This window comes from Rana temporaria, chromosome 13, assembly GCF_905171775.1.
Source record: "Rana temporaria chromosome 13, aRanTem1.1, whole genome shotgun sequence".
Classification (NCBI taxonomy): Eukaryota; Metazoa; Chordata; class Amphibia; order Anura; family Ranidae; genus Rana; species Rana temporaria.
Genome location: NC_053501.1, coordinates 14,962,833 through 14,984,748, shown reverse-complemented (window position 1 = coordinate 14,984,748; position 21,916 = coordinate 14,962,833). Strand labels below are relative to the sequence as shown.

General features: G+C 47.3%; 1 protein-coding gene across 1 annotated transcript in view; it reads left to right on the top strand.

The window, feature by feature from the left end:
* Positions 1-6,938: 6,938 nt before the first annotated feature.
* ABCD4 (ATP binding cassette subfamily D member 4) overlaps positions 6,939-21,916 on the top strand; it is a 32,964-nt gene continuing 17,986 nt past the window's right edge. Inside the window, exons 1-7 of the mRNA XM_040333762.1 lie at positions 6,939-7,074; positions 8,126-8,244; positions 9,696-9,823; positions 13,693-13,832; positions 15,617-15,733; positions 17,313-17,438; positions 20,959-21,009. Coding sequence (XP_040189696.1) covers positions 7,037-7,074; positions 8,126-8,244; positions 9,696-9,823; positions 13,693-13,832; positions 15,617-15,733; positions 17,313-17,438; positions 20,959-21,009 — 719 coding nt within the window. The 5' untranslated portion in view covers positions 6,939-7,036. The remainder of the gene's footprint in view (positions 7,075-8,125; positions 8,245-9,695; positions 9,824-13,692; positions 13,833-15,616; positions 15,734-17,312; positions 17,439-20,958; positions 21,010-21,916) is intronic.

Here is a 21,916-nt window from a genome sequence, read left to right as displayed (position 1 = left end):
ATTTGCATACTCTACGCTGACAACTACGGGAACGCCACCTAGCGGCCAGCGTCAGAATGCACCCTAAGATACGACGACATAAGAGACTTATGCCAGTCGTATCTTTGGCTAAAGTCGGCGTATCTAGCTTTCTGAATACAGAAAGTAGATACGCCGGCGCTACTTAGCAATTACGCTGCGTATCTATGGATACGCAGGCGTAATTGCTTTCTGAATCTACCCCATAGAAAGTAAGGCTGAATAAAGACGTCGGTCCATCCAGTTCAGCCTGAGAGAGCGCGTGTGTTTACGTCACTACCATTTTCCATATCCCTGTACATTGTGTTCACTAAGAAACGCATCTAAAGCCTTATGCACTCTGGCCATTTTAGCGCTGCTCTTATGCCGCGTACCCACGATCATTTTTCTGCATAAAAAAAAAACGACATTTTTAAAAACGTAATTTTAATTGATTGTGTGTGGGCTTCACATCATTTTTCGGCTTCTGAAAATGTCGATTTTCGTGTTGTAAAAAATGGTCGTGTGTAGGCTAAAGCGACGTTTTAAACCCGCGCATGCCCAGAAGCGAGTTATGAGACGGGAGCGCTCGTTCTGGTAAAACTGCCATTCATAATGGAGTAAGCACATTCATCACGCTGTAACAGACCAAAAAGCGCGAATTGTCTTTTACTAACACGGAATCAGCTAAAAGCAGCCCAAAGGTGAATAGAACTTCCCCTTCAGAGTGCCGTCGTACGTGTTGTACGTCACCGCGATTTGTTCATCATTTTTTAAAAACGATGGTGTGTGGGCAACGTCGTTTTTAATGATGAAGTTGGAAAAACTTAGGGCCAGATTCTCGTAGTTCTGCGGCGGCGTAACGTATGCAATTTACGTTACGCCGTCGCAACTTAGACGGGCAAGTGCTGAATTCTCAAAGCACTTGCACCGTAAGTTGCGACGGCGTAGCGTAAATCGGCCGGCGTAAGCCCGCCTAATTAAAATTTGGATCGGGGGGGGCGGGTTTTATGTAAATGTAGTGTGACCCGACGTGATTGACGTTTTTCACGAATGGCGCATGCGCCGTCCGTGGAAATCTCCCAGTGTGCATTGCTCCTAATACGCCGCAAGGACGTATTGGTTTTGACGTGGACGTAAATTACGTCCAGCCCCATTCACGGACGAGTTACGCAAACGTCAACAAATTTTGACGCGGGAACGACGGCCATACTTAACATTGTTACGCCGCACTTATGCCACCATATAGCAGGGGAAACTATACGCCGGGAAAAGCCTAACGTAAACGGCACAACTTTACTGCGTCACCCGGGCGTACGTTCGGGAATTCGCCTATCTACCTAATTTGCATACTCGACGCGGAATTCGACAGAAGCACCACCTAGCGGCCAGCGTAAAAATGCAGTTACGATCCGACGGCGTAAGAGACTTACGCCCGTCGGAACTAACAGCTATCTATGCGTAACTGATTCTAAGATCAGGCGCATAGATACGACGGCGTATCTGGAGATACGCCATAGTATCTCGGTTGTGAATCTGGGCCTTAGTTTTTTGGCTGAAAAATTTAGTTTTTTTCATGCCGAAAAACGACCGTGTGTACGCGGCATTAGATTTTCTGCAAATTTTTGTCTTCAGATTTACCAAATCCATGTAGTGCAAGGGCCTGCCTGATTGCATATAAATTGAAACTTTTATGCCCTGTACACACGATCGGAGTTTCCGCCGGAATAAACTCTGACGGGTTTTTCCGCAGAATACGTTCAAGCTGTCTTGCATACACACAGACGCGCCAAATTCCGACCGTCAAAAACGCAGTGATGTACAAGACTACGACGAGCCTAGAAAAATGAAGTTCAATGTTCTCGGAAGAGCATGCGTCAAATTGTTTTTGAGCGTTTATTCTTTTTTCTCCGTCGGAGTTCCATACAGACAAAAGGAATTTTCCGATAGAATAATTTTCCGTCAAAAAAAAGAGAACATGTTCTCTTTCTAACTCCGTCGGAATTTCCGACGGAAAAAGTCGGATGGGGTATACACACGGTCGGAATATCCGATGAAAAAATTACGTCTGACTTTTTCCATCGGAAATTCTGATCGTGTGTACGAGGCATTAAGGTTTGACCTCATATTATATGGTTTTGGTAAATCTGAAGACAAAAATGTGCATAAAATCTAATAGTGCGTATGGGGCTTTAGCATATATGTCCATGCACATACTAGGGTTGTCACCTGTCCTGGATTAACCACTTAAGCCCACGGACCAAAATGCAGCTAAAGGCCCAGGCCAGGTTTTGCGATTCGGCACTGCGTCGCTTTAACAGACAATTGCGACGTGGCTCCCAAACAAAATTGGCGTCCTTTTTTCCCCACAATTAGAGCTTTCTTTTGGTGATATTTGATCACCTCTGCGGTTTTTATTTTTTGCGCTATAAACAAAAATAGAGCGACAATTTTAAAAAAAAAGGAAAATTTTTTACTTTTTGCTGTAATAAATATCCCCCAAAAACATATATAAAAATTATTTTTTTCCTCAGTTTAGGCCGATACGTATTCTTCTACCTATTTTTGGTAAAAAAAATCACAATAAGCGTTTATCGATTGGTTCAAATTTATAGCGTTTACAAAATAGGGGATAGTTTTATTGCATTTTTATTAATAATTTTTTTTTTTTACTACTAATGGCGGCGATCAGCGATTTTTTTTTCGTGACTTCGACATTATGGCGGACACTTCGGACAATTTTGACACATTTTTGGCACCATTGTCATTTTCACAGCAAAAAATGCATTTAAATTGCATTGTTTATTGTGAAAATGACAGTTGCAGTTTGGGAGTTAACCACAAGGGGCGCTGAAGGAATTATGTTTCACCTAGTGTGTGTTTACAACTGTAGGGGGGTGTGGCTGTAGGTCTGACGTCATCAATCGTGTCTCCCTATAAAAGAGACCACACGATTGATGCAGCCGCCACAGTGAAGCACGGGGAAGCTGTGTTTACATACGGCTCTCCCCGTTCTTCAGCTACGGGGAGCGATCGCAGCTGGAAACGAATAGCCGCGCCCTCGTCCCGGATCGCTCCCACACGATTTCCGACCGCCGCATGTACCGAGGGGGGGTACTGGTCGGACCCCGACCCGCGGAAAGGCAAGGACGTACATGTACATATACATGCGGCGGTCATTAAGTGGTTAATCCAGACAATTTTGCCCACACCCACTGTTCACCACCACGCGATATACGCATTACTACTTTCTTTGGGGTACCCAAAGGGGTCCCTGGTCTTTTATAATCCTATAGTGTATACTAAGGGGGGAAAAAAATTGAGCTGTGCCGCTAAAGTGTTTCGGGTTTGGCTCATAGAAAAGGTGGCAACCCTAATGCACACAGCCATTTAGAGGCAGAAAGAAACGCCCACTGCCAGCGTGTCCAGGAGGAGCAGCTGCATTTTGGCAGAAGAAACGCTTGACATTCCTAAATCTGCGTTAATGCTAGGCGCTTCTAGCGCTTGAGCATGAATTAATTTCAGTGGCCACAATAAATTATTATTCTTGCCTATTAACCACTTCAGCCCCGGAGGATTTGGCTGCCCAATGACTGGGCCATTTTTTGCGATTTGGCACTGCGTTGCTTTAACTGACAGTTGTGCAACGTTTTTTGCGCTATAAACAAAAAAAAGCGTCAGTTTTGAAATAAATTCTATATTTTTTACTTTTTGCTATAATAAATATCCCCCAAAAATATCAAAAAAAAAATTACCTCAGTTTTGGCCGATATGTATTCTTCTACATATTTTTGGTAAAAAAAAGAAAAATCGCTGATCGTGTGTACGTGGCATTACAGTGAAGGGGTTAACCACTAGGGGGCGAGAAAGGGGTTAAGTGTTAAGGTAAAGGAAGCTATTAAGATAAAAAAAAAAATTTCCTTTACAAACCCTTTAAAGGGAGACAACAATAGAGCTTGACAATGTCAAGGAGATCAGCTATTGTTAATCAAACAAACGAGGTCCCACTCCACATTCAAGTCGCAAGGCACGTGAGAGACCACTTTATAGATCCAGCTGGTTTCGGCCCTTGATATGTTCCTCTTACCATTACTAACACACCAATGGGAACATATTTCTCAAGGGCAATGAATGTAGTGCCTTTGGGATCCTTATTATGTTTCAGGACACAATGGGGGTTATTTACTAAAGGCAAATCCACTTTGCACTACAAGTGCAAACTACAAGTGCAAAGTGCACTTGAAATTGCACTGAATGTGCACTTGGAAGTGCAGTCGCTGTAGATCCGATGGGGACATGCAAGGAAAATAAAAAACAGCATTTTAGCTTGCACATGATTGGAAGATAAAATCAGCAGAGCTTCCCCCTCAGATTTAGAGCGACTGCACTTCCAAGTGCAATTTCAAGTGCACTTTGCACTTGTAGTTTGCACTTGTAGTGCAAAGTGGATTTGCCTTTTGTAAATAACCCCCCAATGTGTTTGTCAAATCCTTTTAGAATATTGCTATATGCTCCCCTAATCTAATATGTAGCATACACGTGCTGCATCCTACATATTGTAGACCACAAGGGCCCCTCCGAAGATAAACAACACATTTGGTCATACATGAAATTAAAAATTGAATTTAAAAAGTTGCTCCTGTGCCCACAGAGGTGAATTTCGTAATCTTCCTCCCCCTCTGTGTGTTGATTCTACAAGCCTGGCACTTCCCGCAAAGATAGTATCCCTTCAGATATCTCACATGTGTGGTTTAAACACCTTTTACATATGTGGGCGCCAGGGCCGTCTTTTAGGCAGGGTAAAAGGGGGCTCCATCTTTGTTGTGGGGCCCAAAGCAGCTGTCCCATACTTGCCAACTATTCCAGTTTAAATTCTCTTGTGCCTTAAAGTTTTAGTCTGCGGATGTGTCCTGATATCTCAGTGTGAAGTTCTGTTACTAAAACTGCCCAGCTCTGCCCTATTGCTGTACAGGCAGTACACCTGTAAGGGGCCCGGAGGTCCCCAGGGGCCCGGATGGCAACCCCCTTTAAAAAGCAACCCCCTTTCTTTGTTTTTTTTATAAAAAATATATATATTTTTTTAAATATATATATTTTTAGAGGTCCGAAGGCCCCCAGGGCCCTGGATGGCAACCCCCCTTTTTTTATTTATTTTTTATAAAAAATATATATATATTTTTAATATATTTTTATTTTATTTTTTATTAAAGGGACAATTTTTTTTTTAGAGCTCCCCAGGGGCCCGGAGATCCCCAGGGCCCCAGAGGACAACTCATGACAACTTCTTATATACATATATATATATATTTATATATATATATATATATATATAAAATATTATTATTATTAAAGGGCCCAGAGGTCCCCCAGGGCCCCGGATGGCAACCCCCCTTTTTTTTATTAAAAACAATTTTTTTTTATATTATTTTTATTTATCTTATATATATATATATATATATATATATATATATATATTAGTGCTGTCAAGCGATTAAAATTTCTAATCGCGATTAATCGCATTAATGTCATAGTTAACTCACGATTAATCGCGCGATTAAGGAGGTTCACCCTTTAAAACATTTTTTTTTGTTTTCTTATTTATTTTTTTTTTTTTTATAATATTAAATTGTGTTTTTTTATTTTTTTACATTTTGATCACTTTTATTGCTGTCACAAGGAATGTAAACATCCCTTGTGACAGCAATAGGTGGTGACAGGTACTCTTTATGGAGGGATCGGGGGTCTAAAAGACCTCCGAGCCCTCCTTTGCACTTCAAAGTATTCAGATCGCCGAAAACGGCGATTCTGAATACTGTGTACTTTTTTAAATCCGGCGCCATTGGCAGCCGAGAAACCCGGAAGTGACGTCATGACGCCGCCTCCGTGTTTACATTGCGGAGACTGAATCAAAGCCGTTTACGGCTTAGTTTCAGTCTGCGCCTGGACACAGAAGGCGCCGGATGGAGGATCGGGTCTCCCGGTGGGACGGGAGGCCCGGTCAGAGCGGCGAAAGGCCCCTCCCGCTCCTCCGGCATAACCGAGTGGCTTTTAGCCGCATCGGTTGTTATGTTTGGATAGCCGATCGCCCGCTCTAAACAACGGTACCGGGATGATGCCTGCGGCTGCAGGCATGATCCCGGTATAACCCCCGAACGTTAATCGCGCGATAAAAATTGACGGCGTTAACATGGGTTTGTGTTAACGCCGTTAATAACGCGTTTAACTGACAGCACTAATATATATATATATATATATATATATATATTTATTTTTTTTATTAAAGGGCTCAGAGGCCCCCATGGCCCCATGTGGCAAACCCCCTTTTTTGTTTTTTTTATAAATGTTTATTTTTTTATTTGTGTTTATATATATTTTTATTAAAGGGCCCAGAGGTCCCCAGGGCCCTGGATGGCAACCCAGTGTTACATCCCAGTGCCATCCTGCCTATTGCTCCCACAGATCGGATCGTTTCCATTGTTGCAGATCTCTCCTGGCACCTCTCTTGCCATCCATAAGCTAGCTGGTGCTATAACTCTGGTATATAATGTCATAGTAGCAATGTATATCCTCAGTGGGGCATACCCTACAGCCCCAGTTTCCATCCCCTCCATTCCTATATATAGGACATCTACCCAGGCCAGCTATTACTCTATACTACCTTAATTTATATATGCCCCATATTGGCTGAAATAGGAGGGGCTACCTTAAATCATGAAACTCCTGATACAATCTATACAGTACTCTTTTCTAGAAAGGGAGCACTAGGGAACAGCGTCCTCCCACACATCAGTTTCCTCCACTAGGGGCAGCACTGTACATCAAACTTCTGTTTGGTTCTCTTTCCCAGGACTTGGCTATGGGCGGTGTGTCACCTGATCTATTCTTAGCGGAACCGGAAATGTCGCCGTTGCATAGAAACCGCCGCCATATTGTTGGTGCCACACAAATGTTTAGCGTTGTGTAGTATAACCAACATAATGGAGGCGCTCTGTAGCGGCGACACTTCCGGTTTCGTGCACCCACCGTTCCGCTCATAAGAATGGGGATGAGGAGTGTGAGGGCGGACAGAGGGGACAGGTGAGAGGAATATAGCAGGGCGTGGAGGGGTGTATATACTGTACAGGGTGTGTATATAGAAAGAGAGGGTCCATGCTCTGTGTTGGGTATTTATAGGGGTGTATCTACAGTGTGGGGGGAATAGTATAATGGAGTGTATAAAAAGCATGGGGGGACTTCTAAACTGTATAATGGATTTATAGTGTCTATATATGGTATAGTGGATGTATAAAGTGTATATACTGTATGGGGGGGGTATAAAGTGTATATACTGTATGGGGGGGTGTATAGACTGTATGGGGGGGGGGGTGTATAAAGTGTATATACTGTATGGGGGGGGTATAAGGTGTTTATACTGTATGGGGGGGGGGTGTATAACGTGTATATACTGTATGGGGGGGTGTATAAGGTGTATATACTGTATGGGGGGGGGGTGTATAAAGTGTATATACTGTATGGGGGGGGGTGTATATACTGTATGGAGGGGGGGGGTGTATAAAGTGTATATACTGTATGGGGGGGGGGTGTATAAAGTGTATATACTGTATGGGGGGGGTGTATAAAGTGTATATACTGTATGGGGGGGGTATAAGGTGTTTATACTGTATGGGGGGGGTGTATAAAGTGTATATACTGTATGGGGGGGTGTATATACTGTATGGGGGGGGGTGTATAAAGTATATACACTGTATAAGGGGGGAGGGTGTATATACTGTATGGGGGGGGGGGTGTATAAAGTGTATATACTGTATGGGGGGGGGTGTATAAAGTGTATATACTGTATGGGGGGGTGTATAAAGTGTATATACTGTATGGGGGGGTGTATAAAGTATATACTGTATGGGGGGGGTGTATATACTGTATGGGGGGGGTGTATATACTGTATGGGGGGGGTGTATAAAGTGTATATACTGTATGGGGGGGGTGTATATACTGTATGGGGGTGTATAAGGTGTGTATATACTGGGAGTATATGATGTATAGAGAGATCATTTATAAGGCTTATAGACAGTGTTGTAGTACATATTGATGTCTCGGGCCTCATTCAGTGTCACTTCTTCTTCTTTTACAGGCCTCGTCTGGATTGGCTCTTTGTGCGCCGGTTCTTGGCTCTGCAGTCTGTTCTCTTCCCACAATGGACAGCCCGGAATACGCTGATGATGATGACACTGCTGATGGTGGCCCTGACAGGTTAGTGGGCCCCATACCCCCCATGTACTTCTCATGTGTGGGATAGGATGATGCTAACCCCATATGTAGAAATGCAATTCTGTATGTACAGCAGGGGGCCATCGTGTGATGGGCAGGTGGGCATCGCCCTAAGAGGGTGTTCTGAAAGAGGAAAAGCCAACTAATATTAGACACAATGTTGTTGAGATCTCTGTGTATGCAGACAGTCTCTGAGATTGTACAATGTTAGCCGTATTCTTGTTATCCGCAGAATTCTCTTCACGTCATACAACTAATAGGAGGAGCGTCCATAGTCCACCTAACTTGTGTCATCTTGCCTCCTGCCCTGCACAGCCTTGCACCATGCTGTCACTTTACTCTGTTGCTATAGCTCCCTTCTCTTAGGCCTGACATTGCTGTTCTTTAGTACAGACTCATAAATGTTTCCACAGTGAGAGGAAGATGACCACCCAGTGCCATGTGATCCGTGCCCCCCCCCCCCCCCAGTATCTTCTGGGGTCCCTCGGCGGCTGTCTCGGCTCCTCCTCGCAAAAGCTTTCCACGTTCATGCGAGCTCCCTCGCATGGTGGAAAGCTTTTGCGAGTGCGCTCCCGTGATACAGCAGCGGCCATAGCCGCCGACTGTATCACTCGGCCCCGCCCCCCGGCGCGCCGCGTCATCCGCTGTGATTGACAGCAGCGCCAGCCAATGGCTGCGCTGCTATCAATCCGCCCAGCCTAGCCAATCAACGGCCAGGCTGGGAACCGAGCAGGATGACAAGCACGCGCCCGGGACTTTCGAACGGTGAGGTAAGTAAAACGGGGGCTCGGGGGGGGGGCGGTGCTGTCAGATGTTTTTTTACCTTCATGCATAGGATGCATTAAGGTAAAAAAACTTTTACCTTTACAACTCCTTTAAGGGCCTGGCTAGTAGCTCAGGACTTGAAATTTTGAGCCCTGGCTTTACCATTGCAGGGAAATAAAGCTGCTGAATTTTAAAGCGGAAGTAGACCTATCGATTTACTAGCTTAAAAAAAAGTTACATTCCTGGCACGTGCCGGGAGTGTAACTGTCACATTGGTTGTGCTCTTAATCAAACTGTCAAACCATCCAATGGATGATGTCATAACTGATCACATGTGCAGCATCATAAAGATGGCAGCTTCCTTTGCTGGAAACGATAGGAGGGTTTACTTTCACTTTAACTGAACAAACTGCAGATAGAAGCTGATTAGTTGCCTTGCAAAGCTGCTCCAGATTCTGTCCACTCCGGTTTCGATAAATCTCCCCTATAGTGTTTTGCAGCTCTATAAGATTAACAGACGTTGGGAGGCAGTGACAAGGATACCTCCACTCATTCTGGAATATTGTAGTGAAGCAGGAATAGTACTTTCTCTGCCTTATGTATGAAATATGTCACTGTCAGAGGCTTCACATCACTTAATCATACTCTTTTTTTCTGGTCCTGCACAGGGCAGCTAGTTATCTACCAGGTTGGCATTCTGCCCAGTCAGTTCTATGGTATCCTGTCTGATCGAGACCTGACCAGCTTCAGGAGTTTGGCAGTAGTGGCTGTTGCGCTGATCTTCGTCATTTCCATGGTGAGTTTTCTATTCCATTTATCCACCGAGATGTCTTCTCTTCCGCTAACCTCATCTGACTGGTCAGATTTCATTGTTACCCCAAGTATCATCAGTCTGTCAGTCAAGGTCTCCCATTTCCTGTGCACCCACCAATCAGACTTCAGCATGCTGGGAATACAGGAACGCTTGTGACGAATGATGTCTGTTGCTTTCTATTATTAGTTATTGGGCGGTGAAACTATCTGCTGGTGGGGGAGCCAAATTAAGGATCTTTGTGAAGAATCAGCCAAGTTTCCCTGCACTACAACATGGCGCCAGGAAGCCGTGTTCTGCTGATGAAGGTCCCTCCGGCGCATAATGACCCCCCTGTACTGCGCAGGCATGGCGCTTGCGCCGTACGAACCACAACGGAGCCGCCGAAAATATCCGAAGAACTGTGAGTGAGCTGTACACGGCGCCTGCGCAATGACGATGAGGGGGAGGTGTATTACTGTTATGTTGTCTAAAGGGCTGACAAGGGGCAGGTGTATTACTGTTATATCGTGTAAGGGACGCATGGCTACAAAAGAGGCTGAATTTTAAAATGATGGCCAGAGCTGATAACTTGGGGGTAGTTTTAGCAAAAAAACTACACATCTTTGTAGCCATCCGCCCCTTACCTGATAACAGTAATACAGCCACCCCTTGTTCGCCCCTTACACGATATGACCGTAATACAGCCACCCCTTGTCCGCCCCTTACACGATATGACCGTAATACAGCCACCCCTTGTCCGCCCCTTACACGATATGACCGTAATACAGCCACTCCTTGTCCGCCCCTTACACGATATGACCGTAATACAGCCACTCCTTGTCCGCCCCTTACACGATATGACCGTAATACAGCCACTCCTTGTCCGCCCCTTACACGATATGACCGTAATACAGCCACTCGTTGTCCGCCCCTTACACGATATAACCGTAATACAGCCACTCCTTGTCCGCCCCTTACACGATATAACAGTAATACAGCCACCCCTTGTCCGCCCCTTACACGATATGACCGTAATACAGCCACCCCTTGTCCGCCCTTTACACGATATAACCGTAATACAGCCACCCCTTGTCCGCCCCTTACACGATACGACCGTAATACAGCCACTCCTTGTCCGCCCCTTACACGATATAACCGTAATACAGCTACTCGTTGTCCGCCCCTTACACGATATAACCGTAATACAGCCACCCCTTGTCCGCCCCTTACACAATATAACAGTAATACATCCGCCCCTCGTCATTGTGCAGGTGCCGTGTACAGCTGACTTACAGCTGTACATCTTTGGCTATTTTCGGCGGCTCTGTTGTGGTTCGTACTGCGCAAGCACCGCGCCTGCTCAGTACAGGGGGGTCATTATCCGCCGGTGGACCTTTTTCGGCAGGACACCGGCACTGCACACTGCCAATCATAGACAGTGGGTGTGTGTGCGGAACTGCCAGTCGGTAAAATGCCTTACTGCCTATGATTGGCGGTGTGCAGTGATGGCTCCCTGGTGGGTTTAATCCAAATACACCCGAGCCCATCACTAATAAACAAGTGTGAAGGGTGTGATTAGAATTTTACTGGTGATTTCAGTATGGCACCATACAAATTATACACTGTGCATCTGGAAAGTATTCACAGCGCTTTTTTCCACATTTTGTTACATTACAGCCTTATCCCAAAATTAATTATTCATTATTTTCCTCAAAATTCTACAAACCATACCCCATAATGACAACGTGAAAGAAGTTTGTTTGAAATCTTTTCAAATTTATTAAAAATGTAACCGAAAAAAATGAACTAAATCTAATGTACATAAGTATTCCCAGCCTTTGCCATGACACTCAAAATTGAGCTCAGGTGCATTCTGTTTCCACAACTTGATTGGAGTCCCTCTGTGGTTGATTCGGTTGATTGGACATGATTTGGAAAGACACACCCCTGTCTATATAAGATCCCACAGTTAACAGTGCATGTCAGAGCACAAACCAAGCCATGAGGTCCAAGGAATTGTCTGTAGACCTCCAAGACAGGATTGTATGGAGGCACAGATCGGGTGGGAAAGGGTACAGAAAAATGCATTGAAGGTCCAAATGAGCACAATGGCCTCCATCGTCCATAAAATGAATAAGTCTGGAATCACCAGGACTCTTCCTAGAGCGGGCCGGCCGGTCAAACTGAACGATCGGAGGAGAAGGGCCTTAGGGAGGTGACGAAGAACCCGACTCGCTCTGACAGAGCTCCAGCATTTCTCTATGGACAGAGGAGAACCTTCCAGAAGAACAACCATCTCTGCAGCACTCCACCAATCAGCACTGTATGGTAGAGTGGCCAGACGGAAGCCACTCATCAGTCAGGCTGGGTTCACATCTAAGCCGCATGCGGTTCGCAGCAGGGGTCCGGTGCATCACCATTTCAGCCTGAAATTTTGGCTGAATTCGGACCTGAAATGGACCAAAAGACACACAGGACCCAGTGAAAATTTGCACCGGAACCACAGTGGAGATATGGGAACCGGCTCCATAGAGAGCCAGTCACAATCTCCTGCTATTGGGAATTGGATGCGAGGAGAATCAGGAAGACAATAGTGAATATTAATTTACTATTAAGTCAATTAAAGCCTCAGGCTCTAATCGGGTGCTTCTAAAAATAAAACCCCATTGGAACCCATGCTTCCGATGCATGTAATAAGGCTGTAACTAGGGTTGTCCCGATACCACTTTTTGAGGACCGAGTACATGTACCGATACTTTTTTTCAATTACTCGCCAATACCGATACTTATTTTTAAATGTGTCCCCAAATGCAGCCATGCCCCCCCACATATGCAGCCATGTCCCCCCCCTATATGCAGCCATGTCCCCCCCCCCTATATGCAGCCATGTCCCCCCCCCTATATGCAGCCATGTCCCCCCCCCTATATGCAGCCATGCCCCCCCCCCTATATGCAGCCATGCCCCCCCCCCTATATGCAGCCATGTCCCCCCCCCCTATATGCAGCCATGTCCCCCCTCTATATGCAGCCATGTCCCCCCCCTATATGCAGCCATGTCCCCCCCATACCTAGATGCCGCCGCATGGTTAAACAGCGTGCGGGGAACATCACGGCTTTCATTTGAATAGCTGTAGTGTTCCCGCTGCGCCGGGTATAGACACTCCCCCTTGCTCGGGATTGGACAGATCCGTCCAATCCCGAGCAAGGGAGAGTGTCTATACGCGGCGCGGCGGGAAACACTACAGCTATTCAAATGAAAGCTGTGATATTCCCCGCACGCTGTTTAACCATGCGGCCTGCGCGTTGTTGCGATATGCGACGGGGTCGGCGGCAGCATTCGTAGCGGCGGGGGGGGGGGGGTGGATGCACGACGGGCAAGTATTCTATTTAGGCATCAGGGGTATTTGCGGGAGTACAAGTACTCCCGCAAATACTCGGTATCGATACCGATACTGGTATCGGTATCGGGACAACCCTAGCTGTAACGTAACAAAATTTGGAAAAGGTAAAACACTGTGAATACTTTCCGGATGCACTACACATAATATATATGGTGCCATACTGGTATCGCCAGTAAAATTCTAACCACACCCTTCACACCCTTGTTTATTAGTGATGGGCTCAGGTGTTTGGATCGAACCTGTGAGAAAGCCATTGCTGCACACCGCCAATCCTAGGCAGTAAGGCATTTCCTGACCGGCAGCTGCACATGCACATGCTGCCTATGATTGGTGGTGTTCAATGCTGGCTTCCTGGCGCGTTCTATCCGATTACGCCTGAGCCCATTCTTATTGTCTATTACTCCTATCCATGTGCCATCAGGTCAGTGTATTGCTCTAACCTGTGTGTGTGCTGTATACTTTGTCTTTCAGCTGCGCAGCGCGGAGCAGTACATCAGCAAACTGGTCTATGTAAACTGTCGGAAGGTGATGACGCAATATCTGCACCAAATTTACTTCACCAAACAAGTCTACTACACCATGAGTGTGGAGCACAGCCATGTTGATAACCCGTATGTGACACTGTGTGTGTGTGAAGGGGGTGTAGGGTACAATGTGTTTTTTTATTTTATTTTTTATTATTATTCTCTTTATTGGTTTTAAATAGATTTACAAAAACTGAGCCTTGGGGAATTCCCGGTTATCTGTCTAAATAGTGCTGTTAGCGACAGGAAAAAAAAAAAACTTTACTGCTCAGCCACTCCATTTGGAGAAATATGAAAGGAGAATGTGCTACTCGTCTTCGATAGGGGTGAGGTTTCCCAAGAGGGAACTTTGGTACTAGGCCTAGAATACCAGGGGTTCAACTATATGGGTGTCAGGAGGGTCTTAGCAGGTGTTAGCACGGAGCAGGTAGTTAACCGCTTCCCGACCGCCGCATGTAGATATACGTCGTCAGAATGGCATGTACAGGCACATTGGCGTACCTGTACGTCCCTGCCTTTCCGCGGGTCGGGGGTCCGCTACATGCGGCGGTCGGATTCCCGCGGGGAGCGATCCGGGACAACGGCGCGGCTATTCGTTTATAGCCGCTCCGTCGCGATCGCCGTATGTAAACACGGCTTCCCCGTGCTTCACTGTGGCGGCTGCATCGATCGAGTGATCCCTTTTATAGGGAGACTCGATCGATGATGTCAGTCCTAAAGCCACACCCCCCTACAGTTGTAAACACACACTACTAACTCCTACAGCGCCCCCTGTGGTTAACTCCAAAACTGCAACTGTCATTTTCACAATAAACAATGCAATTTAAATGCATTTTTTGCTGTGAAAATGACAATTGTCCCAAAAATGTGTCAAAATTGTCCGAAGTGCCCGCCATAATGTCGCAGTCACGAAAAAAATCGCTGATCGCTGCCATTAGTAGTAAAAAATAAAAATGCAATAAAACTATCCCCTATTTTGTAAACGCTATACATTTTGCGCAAACCAACCGATAAACGATTATTGCGATTTTTTTTTTTTTTTACCAAAAATAGGTAGAAGAATACGTATTGGCCTAAACTGAGGAAAAAAAATGTTTTATATATTTTTGGGGGATATTTATTATAGCAAAAAGTAAAAAATATTGCATTTTTTTCAAAATTGTCGCTCTATTTGTTTATAGCGCAAAAAATAAAAACTGCAGAGGTGATCAAATACCACCAAAAGAAAGCTCTATTTGTGGGAAAAAAAGGACGCCAATTTTGTTTGGGGAGCCACGTCGCATGACCGCGCAATTGTCTGTTAAAGCGACGCAGTGCCGAATTGTAAAAACCCCTTGGGTCATTTAGCAGCATATTGGTCCGGTCCTTAAGTGGTTAATGTGTATCAGTTAAACTGTATTCTTGAGCAGCATTAGTGGAGGCGAAGTCAAGCCATAATTTCCACACTTTGTCGAATTTAGCAATACACCCGTATGTGGCTTTATATAATGGTATTGAAGAATTGACCAAGGCTTTCCAAGAGTTCAGAGAGGGCGCATCTGATTGATTGTTTTCCATTTTAGTAATATTGCTTTACGGGCGTAAAAGAGCAGAAGTCCTATGAGGATCTTGGTTGCGGTGCGCTTGAGCCCACCAGGTCCAGCAAGCAGACTGGTACAGCGGTAACAACAAGGCTATAAATTGCATCACCTCTACCCAGAAAGAGTGCACTTTGGGACAGGACCACAACATATGACAGAAACCGGCCTCTAGATTACCACATTTCCAACAGCTAGGATAGGCCCCAGGATAAATGTAGGATACCATTTTTTAAAGGAGGGGCACTGTTTGTGTTGGCTGTAGACGGATTGAACTTTTTTTTTTTTTTTCAGAGATCAGAGGATGACGCAGGATGTGGAACGTCTCTGCCGCGAACTCACCAGTTTCGCCAGTAAAATTCTTACCACACCCTTCACACTTGTCTATTACTCCTATCAGTGTGCCCTCAGGTCAGTGTATCGACTTTATTGGTGTGCTGTAACTTGTGTATGTGATATATGCTAATTTCACCCAGAAATGTATCTGAATCGCCCAATAGTTTAGTATGCCTATCTAAGAGCCCAGTAATAAAAGCTGCAGTAATTTGTCTCTTCGTCCCCAATACAATGGTACAGTAACTTGTGTCGCTGCCCTTCCCACAATAGTGAGATTTCCCATAGTGGTTTGTTTCTTGGCCCCCCTACCTCTTTCTCTCACACACACACACACACACACACACACACACACACGGCTGTAATGAATGTGACACCTCCACAGCCATATTATCCAATTGATTGTGCATTCTACAATAAGAAGTGTTCATCACTATAAACTAAGTTGCACATGCGTAGCTCAGCTTACAACACTGGCCAAGACTCTGAATGCCGGGATGAATAGATCATGCGCTGAAGTGACGTCATCCTGCGCTAGCCAATGCAGAGGCCTGAAGACTAGAGGTCGACCGATATATTGGCCGATATTTGGCCGTTTTGGAGAAATCGGCATCGGCCGATTTTTATCCAAATCGGGACGATATTTTACAATTCCCGCTAGCGATGCCACGGCTCCGGAGCTAGGCCATCTTGGTACACCCAGCGCGGCGTCCCTCCTCTGTTAACGCCCACAGAGGAGGTGGGGCCCGCGCTCGTGGGACACACACCGCTCTGGTGTCTGTACTACGGGGGGCAGGGGGGGTGTCTATACTGGAGGGAGAGGGGGTCTGTACTGAGGGGGGGTGACACCATTTTTTTGCACCAGTGCCACTTGCCATCTGCCAGTAACAATACCAGCGCCACCATCCAGTGCCATCCGCCAATGCCACCTGCCAGTGCCAATACCAGTGCCAATTAGTGCCACCTTCCATCAGTGCCAATGCCACCTGCCAGTGCCAATTAGTGCCACCTTCCATCCAGTGCCATCCGCCAATGCCACCTGCCAGTGCCAATACCAGTGGCACCATCCAGTGCCAGTAAGTGCCACCTTCCATCCAGTGCCACCTGCCAGTGCGATCCAGTGCCACCTACCAGTGCCAACTAAAGTCATAAGTGCCACCTGCCAGTGCTAACTATTGCCACCCAGTGCCACCTGCCAGTGCCATCAACCAGCGCCATCTGCCAATCAGTGCCACCTGCTAGTACCATCTTTCAGTGCCATCCAGTGCAACCTGCCAGTGCCAATAAGTGCCTTCTGCTAGTGCCATCTTCCTTCCAGTGCCATCCAGTGCCACGAGCCAGTGCCACCAATAAAAAATAAAAATCGGCCTAAAATATCGGCCGCAAAAATCTGCATCATATATCGGCCATCGGCCGCCCAGATTTCTAAATATCGGCATCGGCCAGAGAAAAACCCATATCGGTCTACCTCTACGTGAAGACTGGCGCTCGGAAGACGATGCGAGGGAACGTTGGACAGGTGAGTATTGACCCTTTAGTTCAGCTTTAAGCTGCTGCTGTGGTTGTGTGCTGCCTGTGCTTTTTGGTGTGTGTTTCGTTAAATAGACAGATACATTGTGTGTCTCCTTTCTTATTCTATGTTACTTCATGTTCACAGTACGGGCTGGATGGGTCCTGTGTCCATCTTCGGATATTTTGTGGTTGGATCTCTGGTGAATAAACTTCTGATGGGTCCTGTTATCCCCAGACTGGTTGAGCAGGAGAAGCTGGAGGGTGATTTTCGGTGAGTGTGGGTTGCGTTCCTGCCTGTCAGATGGGGGGGGTCCTGTGAGTGTAGGTGGCATTTCTGCCTGTCAAGGGAGGGGGGGTCATGTGAGCGTAGGTGGCATTTCTGCCTGTCAGGTGAGTGGTCCTGTGAATGAATGACTTGTATAGCGCTACACATGCAAACTAAATCGCCTCTAGGCGCTTTTTGCAGCCAGTGTCTTCCTGGCTGGTGCGGTCATTTTACCCCGTAGGATCTTGACACGCTTGGAACACACAGTCGTATATATGTGTGTGTGTGTGTGTGTGTGTGTGTGTGTGTGTGTGTTATTTATATATATATATATATATATATATATATAATGTATATGTATGTGTGTGTGTGCATACATACATACATACATACATACATACATACATACATACACTGGGCCAATTTGGCCAGGATCCAATTAGCCTACCAGCATGTCTTTGGAGTGTGTGAGGAAACCGGAGTACCCAGAGGAAACCCACGCAGACACAGGGAGAACATGCAAACTCCAAGCAGATAGTGTAGTGGTCGGGATTCGAACCAGCGACCCTTTTGCTGCTAGGTGAAAGTGATAACCACTACACCACTGTGCTGCCCTGTGAGTGTAGGTGGCATTTCTGCCTGTCAGGTGAGGGGTCCTGTGAGCGTAGGTGGCATTTCTGCCTGTCAAGGGAGGGGTCCTGTGAGTGTAGGTGGCATTTCTGCCTGTCAGGTGAGGGGTCCTGTGAGCGTAGGTGGCATTTCTGCCTGTCAAGGGAGGGGTCCTGTGAGTGTAGGTGGCATTTCTGCCTGTCAGGTGAGGGGTCCTGTGAGCGTAGGTGGCATTTCTGCCTGTCAGGTGAGGGGTCCTGTGAGCGTAGGTGGCATTTCTGCCTGTCAGGTGAGAGGTCCTGTGAGCGTAGGTGGCATTTCTGCCTGTCAGGTGAGGGGTCCTGTGAGCGTAGGTGGCATTTCTGCCTGTCAGGTGAGGGGTCCTGTGAGTGTAGGTGGCATTTCTGCCTGTCAGGTAAGGGGTCCTGTGAGTGTAGGTGGCATTTCTGCCTGTCAGGTGAGGGGTCCTGTGAGCGTAGGTGGCATTTCTGCCTGTCAGGTGAGGGGTCCTGTGAGTGTAGGTGGCATTTCTGCCTGTCAGGTAAGGGGTCCTGTGAGTGTAGGTGGCATTTCTGCCTGTCAGGTGAGGGGTCCTGTGAGTGTAGGTGGCATTTCTGCCTGTCAGGTAAGGGGTCCTGTGAGCGTAGGTGGCATTTCTGCCTGTCAGGTGAGGGGTCCTGTGAGCGTACGTGGCATTTCTGCCTGTCAGGTGAGGGGTCCTGTGAGCGTAGGTGGCATTTCTGCCTGTCAAGGGAGGGGTCCTGTGAGCGTAGGTGGCATTTCTGCCTGTCAGGTGAGGGGTCCTGTGAGCGTAGGTGGCATTTCTGCCTGTCAGGTGAGGGGTCCTGTGAGTGTAGGTGGCATTTCTGCCTGTCAAGGGAGGGGTCCTGTGAGTGTAGGTGGCATTTCTGCCTGTCAGGTGAGGGGTCCTGTGAGCGTAGGTGGCATTTCTGCCTGTCAGGTGAGAGGTCCTGTGAGCGTAGGTGGCATTTCTGCCTGTCAAGGGAGGGGTCCTGTGAGTGTAGGTGGCATTTCTGCCTGTCAGGTGAGGGGTCCTGTGAGTGTAGGTGGCATTTCTGCCTGTCAAGGGAGGGGTCCTGTGAGTGTAGGTGGCATTTCTGCCTGTCAGGTGAGGGGTCCTGTGAGCGTAGGTGGCATTTCTGCCTGTCAGGTGAGGGGTCCTGTGAGTGTAGGTGGCATTTCTGCCTGTCAGGTAAGGGGTCCTGTGAGTGTAGGTGGCATTTCTGCCTGTCAGGTAAGGGGTCCTGTGAGTGTAGGTGGCATTTCTGCCTGTCAGGTAAGGGGTCCTGTGAGTGTAGGTGGCATTTCTGCCTGTAAGGGGTCCTGTGAGTGTAGGTGGCATTTCTGCCTGTCAGGTGAGGGGTCCTGTGAGCGTACGTGGCATTTCTGCCTGTCAGGTGAGGGGTCCTGTGAGCGTAGGTGGCATTTCTGCCTGTCAAGGGAGGGGTCCTGTGAGCGTAGGTGGCATTTCTGCCTGTCAGGTGAGGGGTCCTGTGAGCGTAGGTGGCATTTCTGCCTGTCAGGTGAGGGGTCCTGTGGGCGTAGGTGGCATTTCTGCCTGTCAGGTGAGGGGTCCTGTGAGCGTAGGTGGCATTTCTGCCTGTCAGGTGAGAGGTCCTGTGAGCGTAGGTGGCATTTCTGCCTGTCAAGGGAGGGGTCCTGTGAGTGTAGGTGGCATTTCTGCCTGTCAGGTGAGGGGTCCTGTGAGTGTAGGTGGCATTTCTGCCTGTCAAGGGAGGGGTCCTGTGAGTGTAGGTGGCATTTCTGCCTGTCAGGTGAGGGGTCCTGTGAGCGTAGGTGGCATTTCTGCCTGTCAGGTGAGGGGTCCTGTGAGTGTAGGTGGCATTTCTGCCTGTCAGGTAAGGGGTCCTGTGAGTGTAGGTGGCAATTCTGCCTGTCAGGTAAGGGGTCCTGTGAGTGTAGGTGGCATTTCTGCCTGTCAGGTAAGGGGTCCTGTGAGTGTAGGTGGCATTTCTGCCTGTAAGGGGTCCTGTGAGTGTAGGTGGCATTTCTGCCTGTCAGGTGAGGGGTCCTGTGAGCGTACGTGGCATTTCTGCCTGTCAGGTGAGGGGTCCTGTGAGCGTAGGTGGCATTTCTGCCTGTCAAGGGAGGGGTCCTGTGAGCGTAGGTGGCATTTCTGCCTGTCAGGTGAGGGGTCCTGTGAGCGTAGGTGGCATTTCTGCCTGTCAGGTGAGGGGTCCTGTGGGCGTAGGTGGCATTTCTGCCTGTCAGGTGAGGGGTCCTGTGAGCGTAGGTGGCATTTCTGCCTGTCAGGTGAGGGGTCCTGTGAGCATAGGTGGCATTTCTGCCTGTCGGGTGAGGGGTCCTGTGAGCGTAGGTGGCATTTCTGCCTGTCAAGGGAGGGGTCCTGTGAGCGTAGGTGGCATTTCTGCCTGTCAAGGGAGGGGTCCTGTGAGCATGGGTGACTTTCCTGCCTTTCCGGTGAAAGGCCCAGTGATTGTGGGTGCAAGGCCCAGTGATTGTGGGTGCAAGGCCCAGTGATTGTGGGTGGTATTCTTCCTGTAAGTTGCGGGTCAGGCGAGTGTAGATGATGCTCCTGCCTGTCAGGTGACGAATCCAGTAGGTGTTTGTTGGCGTTCCTACCTGTTGGGTCAGGGTGAATGGGTGAAGGGCCCAGTTTTGAGGCTACATTGAGGTTGGGAGACTATAGGGAACTTTATCGTGGATGGCATGACTTGGCAGCCAATGAGTAGCAGTAGTTGCGCTGTGTGAATGTTTCTGTGAGTTGGCCTCTCATATTGTGTGACAAATTCCATCTTTCCGCCAATCAGACATTTATGTATTTTCTATAAAATGGTTAGTTTGATCTCCAGTAATGTTCCGTCACCCCTGTGATATTCACGTCTCCTCTCCCTGACTTTGTTTTCTTCTGCAGGTTCAAACATGTACAGATCCGCGTCAATGCCGAAGCTGCAGCCTTTGCCAGGTCAGAGTTCGGGATCAGTCTGATGATATGGGGCTGAGGGGCACATTTTTACTTTTCCATCAGCCAATCTGATGCCTTGTTTGTTTTTTTTTGTTGGTAATAATCTGTGTATTGTGATTGGTCACTGTATGCATTTGCAACGCTTCTCTTGCTGGAGTTATATAGGTGGATTCAGAAAGCCCGCCCTAACTTTGCGGCGGCGTAGTGTATCGTGTTTACACTACGCCGCCGTAAGTTAGCGAGGCAAGTACATGATTCACAAAGTACTTGCCTGCTAAGTTGCGGCGTAGCGTAAATGCGGCGGGCGCAAGCCCGCCTAATTCAAAATAGGCTGGAGGGGCGTGTTTTATGTTAATTTTGGTTGACCTGACGTGATTGCCGGTTTTTTTTTGGAACGGCGCATGCGCCGTCCGCCTACATATCCCAGTGTGCATTGTGGCAAAGTACGCCGCACGGTCCTATTGGTTTTGACGTGGACGTAAATTACGTAAATCCCTATTCACGGACGACTTACGCAAACAATGTAAGATTTTCGAATTTCGACGCGGTAACGACTGCCATACTTAACATTACTACTCCAGCTATTTGATGGAATAACTTTAGGCCTGATAATGCGTTACGTAAACGGCGTATCTGTACTGCGTCGGCCGGGCGTACGTTCGTGAATAGGCGTATCTAGTGATTTACATATTCTACGCCGACCGCAATGGAAGCGCCACCTAGCGGTCAGCCTAAAAATTACACTTTAGGATACGACGGTGTAAGACACTTACGCCGCTCGTATCTGAGCCTAATTTAAGCTTATCTGTTTACCAGAATACGCTTAAATTAGCGTTGGCGCAGATTCAGACTTAGGCTGGCGTATCAGTAGATACGCCAGCCTAAGTCTTTCTGAATCTAGCTAATA